General features: G+C 36.6%; 1 protein-coding gene across 1 annotated transcript; it reads right to left on the bottom strand.

Annotated features, from left to right (window-relative positions):
• Positions 1-955: 955 nt before the first annotated feature.
• Positions 956-2,840, bottom strand: LOC147000073 (uncharacterized). Its single transcript, XM_085834333.1, has one exon. The coding sequence runs from the start codon at positions 2,809-2,811 to the stop codon at positions 1,123-1,125; it is 1,689 nt and encodes a 562-aa protein (XP_085690459.1). The 5' UTR covers positions 2,812-2,840; the 3' UTR covers positions 956-1,122.
• Between the last annotated feature and the right edge of the window lie 3,502 nt (positions 2,841-6,342).

The following is a 6,342-nucleotide window of genomic DNA, read 5'->3' as shown; positions in this document are numbered from 1 at the left end:
AATCATGCACACACCCTGTTTCGACTCTTAATCAAACAAGCAAACACAATATCAAACTAAATATCCAACCAACCAAACAAGAAAATTCTGTGTTACTAAGATGAGTGCTGTCTTTATTCTCAACTTTGCATGCCTCCTCGCATATTATTGGCAAAGGCCAACTCATTTCACTTATCCCTCCTGTAAGCCCCTGGCCAAGATACATTTTAGATGGCTGGGCAAGCCATCTTTTGTAAAATTTCTCTTAATAATTAGGTATAATTCTATCCTCTTGGGATTGTTTCCCTGAATTTAATTTCTGACATAGAATAGATCCCTGTAAATAGAAGGTAGACTGAGGGAGAAAAATCACTGAATATTTAGAAATAAAACCAAGTAATGCTGAGGCAGAAGGATTTCAAGTTCAAAGTCACCTTGTTAAAGGGTAGCCTATGTAACTTAATAAGTCTCTGTCTCAAAATAAGGGTAAAAACAGAGCCAGAATAAAGACCAAGGAATACAACTTGTGAGTTCTAATTAGGAAACTATAAGCTTGTCAAACTGTGTGGTCATAAGGTAAAGGGGAAATTCCTGGATTAACTAACAATAGAATTCACAAAAGTAAAAGTCGTTTGCAATAGTGATTGTGTTTCACATCATGAGAATGTGTACATTTGGGACATGCAACAAACATAAAAATATATTTTTCAGAAAGTATTCAGAAGCAATTTGTTTCTATTCACTGAAATTAACTAGTTGAATGGACTGTATGAGTACCTCTAACCCAAATACAGCAACACAGAATTCAAGATAAGGGGGCAGTAATAAATGTCTCTTCCCTCTCTGCAGCAAAACACATGTAAAGGTCAAAAGAATAACCCAATTCAAAACAGCAGACACTCAAAAATAAATGTTTTCAATGTTTATTTTCCAGCAAACTAACTTCAGCAAGTTAGTTTCAAGCCTTTGTCTTTTTATTGTAGGTCCAATGGTTAAAGGTGATAGAAAATGTATTGATACTTCAAAAGTTGCTGCAAATAGTGGCAATGTCCAATCAATCAGTAGTTGGGCCATTTCATATAATTACTGAATGTTTTATTGTTGGACAGAATGGTCCTCAGATAGAGGATTTGTAGTTAGGCTTCAAAACGCTGAATAAATTCTCTGGTAACCATTCCCAGGGAGTGTTGACAAGCTTATTTGCACATTGTAATTAGGTGCAGATCTTGCATCATAAGCCCCATAACTGTAGAGGGAGAAATGATCACCATCAGGGCCGTGAAAAGCTGGCAGTGTATTCCAGACATTCAGGAAATTGCCATATACTTGAGAAAAATTAACTCCTCCAGTACTTCCACCACTTCCAGCTGCCCCACAAAAATTTCCATTTGCTCCGAAGTTATGTAGATTTGGTCCAAAACTGTTTTGGGTTGCTCCCACCGAATACTGACTTGACCCAAAGGCACTTGGGTTTGCCCCAAGAACATACTGGCTTATCCTGAAAACATGTGGGTTTGTCGCCAAAACATTTTGGTTTGTCCAGATATTGTATGGATTTGCCACAAGAGCATAGCAGTTTGTCCTGCAGGTATCTGACTTGGTACCCAAACTATACTGGCCTGCCCCAAAAGCATTTGGACTTGTTCCAGAAGCATATTGGCCTATCCCATAAGCATCTGAGTATGTTCCGAAAGGATACTGGTTTGTCCAGAAAGCATTTTGATTTGCCCCCAAAGCATATTGGTTTATCCCGAAAGTATTTGAAAACGCTGCCAAAGCATACTGGCTCACTCCTAAGGAATTTGCGTATGTTCCCAAAGTGTATTGGCTTATTCTTAAGGTGTTTGGAAGAGTATACCGGCTTGCCAAGAAGGTATTTGGGTTTGCCTCCAGAGCACAATGGCTTACCCATACAGTATTTGAGCTTGACCTCAAAGTATTACTGCTTGCCATGAAAGCAGTTGAATTTGTCACAAAAACATTAGAGTTCGACTGGAAAGCATTGGGGGTATCCCTGAAACCACGGACAGTTGCCAAAGGTACATCCGAGTTTGCTCTAGAAGTATATGAGTCAGCTCTGTGGGCATCTTGGTTGGCTTCTTGAGCATCGGGGTTAGCCATAGTGTGGAAGCTTGGGCTGCCTCCTCCTCTCCAATTGTTTTCTAACTCCACAGCTGGAACTGATTTTCTTGTACTATCTTTAGCTATAGTCTTTCTTTTACTCAACTGTCCGGCTGTATATTCTTTAGGGTATGCCATTTTAACTTCACAACGACTGGAGCCAATGAAATGGTACCTGGTTTTTAAGACCTTTCTAACGGAGTTTTCATCCCTGTATTTGATAAAGCCGAAAGCTCTTCTTTCCTGAGTGTCGGAACACAGTGGAAGCTCTATAGCCTCTATCTGCCCAAATGTGCCAAAGTAAGCCCTTATTTTTTCTTCAGACATCCGCGGGTTCAGCCCACCCACAAAAATCTTTTTATTGGGGAATTGAGATTCCAGGGCTTTAGCCCTTTTAAATTTTATTTTCTTGCCATCAACTTTGTGGTCTTTCACTCGAAGCACCTTCTCTACTGTGGCACTGTCTTTGAAAAGCACGAATCCAAATCCCCTAGACAGACCGGTATTTGGGTCTGTTTTTATAATAAAGTCTATTACTTCACCAAACTTAGACAAGTATTCCAGAAGTACCTGCTTGCTTATTTCTTGGGAAAGTTCCCCGATGAACATCTTACTAGCATCATGTTCGTTCTTGGTGGCATCGATTTTGAACCCTTCCCGAAATTGCTCTCTTTCATTATCCTTTCTCACAGCGAGACTGGCAGTATTCATGGTATATAGGCTGGATGGAGGTGATTTGACTGTTGGATAAACACTGACCTAGGACAAATGGCGGGGGCATAGCTGTCCTCAGGCAGTCGGGGAAATTATTGCACAACCGTGACGAAATAGAAACAAGCATTATAACTACAGACAAGGCAGGAGCTGCCTCTCATCCTAAACTGGGGGTGGGGTGGGGGTGGGAAAGGGTGCGGGGGGGCCAGGATAGTGTCTGATTTGTCCCTAAAAGGTGTTGATGCTTGCAATATAAAAAGCAGGCCTGCTTATAGACTTTCTTTTTGTGTTCATAACACCCCCCAAAAGGAATAGTATGGTAGAAAAGGAAGCCTTTTCGTTGTTGATTCTGTCTTTTCATGTTACATCTCTTTGAATTTTGTTAAAAACAATTTATTTTTCCTGGACATTTCTTTGAATGTTCAAAAAACTCTTCCCTTCGTACTTTAGATGTGCTTCATATTAATCTTCACTATTTGAAATAAGACTGAAATGGGAAAGTAATACAAAATTGAGACATCCTACAGGAAAAACAGAATGTCTATGGGTTTGTATATTTTACCAAAGGACTCTAAAGGAACATTTTAAAATAAAAGCTTCACTTAGATTTATTTATAACATTTACCCTTTTAATGAAAAATGCATTTACATCGTAGTGATAATATTTAGGTAATGTGCCATCATTTTCTAAGTTCTGTAAACCATTTAAGCAGTCACTCCTCATTTCTGGATGACGCAGTTAATGGTATAATATGTTGGTTTTCTCTTTTATTTCTCATAATACTGTTTTCCAGATGCTGTAATATACAATAATATTTTCTTCTTTATCCATTGTGTGAATGTAGTAAATTTTGTTTTCATATTTTACAATATCACTTACCATTTTGGTTTTTTCCTTTATTCCATATATGAAAACATTCACACACACACACACACACACACACACACACACACACAGAGGACTTTTTTCTGTCAACCATTTTTGTTTATTTGCTTGTTTGTTTGTTTGTTTCTTTCTTTCTTTTTTCTTTCTTTCTTTTTTGTGGACAGTTAAATATATACTCCCCATTTTTCTTTTCTATCGAGAAAGCATTTAATATTGAGATTTTTTTCCCAATATTTAAAACACACAGATCAAATTTTAGATTTGTTTTTTCTTTTCTTTGGGCAATTTCTGTGCTTGTCACTACCCATTAGATATAATGTACTTGTTTGTCTATTATTTCCTCCTTCTAATATTATTCCTATGAAAAGGGAGATTTTATGTGTCTCCATATTTTTCCCAAAGTTCATGTATAGAACTATTCTAGAGGAATATTAATGTTTATGGCATCATTACTATGTTAAGAATCATGGCCAACTATCCCTCTCCAAATTGAAGGCTTAAATATTAAGAATAATTTAAATACCAGAAATTAAGCTACATTCTATAAATACCTTCAGGACTCGACAGTTGCAACTTACCACATAATGGTCTTTATGCTTGCCTCCTTGATTCAATGGATGGGACCAGTTCAAAGTTGGAAAATGTTGACTGTGAAGATATAAAATACAGCTTCATGGCATGAAAGATGCCCCAGTGGAGGAAAGTTGAGATCAGGGAAGTGGGTGTGGGTGGGTGAGTAGAGGAACACCCTCTTTTGAGCAGGGGGAGAGAGGATGGGATACAGAGTTTCTGAGAGGCGGGAAACCAGGAAAGGAGATAACATTTGAAGTGTAAATAAATAAAATATCCAATAAAAATAAGTAAACATAAAAAATATAGCTTCATAATATGCTGATGAATATGATCAATTTTCTACGGATTTTACTTGCCAAGAAACAGCAATTTTTTTTAAATATTCACTATTCCACCATCATTTTTCCCTTTGAATCAAAGTGTTATGACCATCCATAGAAGATTTCACTGGAAGCCAGGTAAAACAGTTTTCTATCACTTTTCTTAACATGGACAAATTTCACATATGAAAATTCCGCTTGAGAACTCTCTTAGCTGTCAAAGCCACCATTCCTGTAAGAAGAGGCTTTTGTAATTAACAAAATATTTTTATAGGTGGGTTAGTAAAGGTTCTCTAGGGAAAAAGATCTTCTCTTTCTGTTTACATACCGTTACATGCACACACATACACTCATAGACAAACACATACACACAGCTTCACACACAACCTAATACACACACAGACACACGAGCACACGTACAAACACACGTTCAAGCACACACACACACATATAATGGAGTGGGTTGATGAAATGACAGGGAAGGAATGCACTTGCTAGCAAAGCAAGAGCAAGAAGGCAAGAATAAGAAGCTTTCTTTTTCCATGTCCTTTTGTAGGCTCCAGTAGAGGAGTGTATTCCTGCCTCAAGATCCAGATTAATAGCATGTTTCTTCTTGACTCAATGGTTCAAACCAAGTCCCTCCATCCCAAGAAATCCCACAGGTTTGTTCTAAATTTCTTGATTGTAGTTCACTCCAGAGGTTGACAACCAAGAGTAGCCATCACAATAGGTCTTTAGTATATTTATCTAGGCCCTGTGATGTCTGTACTTATATCAGTTAAATTTCTCATGAAATGTGGGTGTTTTATACTGTAGGAATTATCATCTCTTTGAATCAATAGACTATTTCCATACATGGCACCAAGAAAACAATAATGAAAACAGTTTCTTTAAGAATGAATAATATTGTCAATAAAATTGAAGTGTAAGGAAAATAAGTTATTTCACAAGGAAAACTTAATCCTTTAGCAAAAGTTTGCTATATCATACTTTTATTATATTTGGGACCCTGTCTTACTCTAAATTTTTCAGCTTGCTTAACATTGTAGTAGTCCCTTAGATTTTTTTCTTGAGAACCTACAATAATTTTCTATACATCATGTTACCTTACATCTAATACCCATTTCATTCTTACCATCTATCTCACTATCTGGTAGCAGCTGGTCTAATAAAAAAAAATGGTGTGAACCCCATATGTATATATTTTTGTATTTTTAGTGACCACGGATTGTTATTATATTTGAGAAGATTAGGAGACATGGTTTTGTTTGAAGAAGTGTCCTATTGAGTGTAGCCTTTGAAGAGTCAAAAGCCCACACCAAGCTCAGTGTCACTTTCTCTGCCTATGGATGAGAATGTAGTTCTTAACTACTACTCTAACATCTGCCAGCATTCTACCATGCTTCCGGAAACTGATCAATTTTAGGGACATTTTGAATACTTGTGTATTTTTTCTTTTCTTTTTTTTTCTTTTCTTTTTTTTTTTCGAATTTTAGGGTTTTTTTTCAGCATTCTATTTTAAATTTTATTTATTTATTTATTCATTTTACTGGTTTTGAAAAAAAAAGAAAGAAAGAGAGAAAGGGAGAAATGATAGAAAGAAAAAGAAAGAAAGAAAGAAAGAAAGAAAGAAAGAAAGAAAGAAAGAAAGAAAGAAAGGAAGGAAGGAAGAATGAAAGAAAGGAAGGAAGGAAGAATGAAAGAAAGGAAGGAAGAAAGAGAGAAAGAGAGAAAGATAGTGTAAAAGAA

Source organism: Mus caroli, unplaced genomic scaffold (genome assembly GCF_978045245.1).
Source record: "Mus caroli unplaced genomic scaffold, Mus_caroli_1 scaffold_22, whole genome shotgun sequence".
NCBI classification, from domain to species: domain Eukaryota; kingdom Metazoa; phylum Chordata; class Mammalia; order Rodentia; family Muridae; genus Mus; species Mus caroli.
Note: the sequence above shows the minus strand (reverse complement) of the source record. Positions and strands in the feature narration are given on the sequence as shown.

Excerpts from the sequence above, each read along its gene's own strand:
- LOC147000073 (XM_085834333.1), bottom strand. The coding sequence starts at position 2,811 with ATGAATACTGCCAGTCTCGCTGTGAGAAAGGATAATGAAAGAGAGCAA.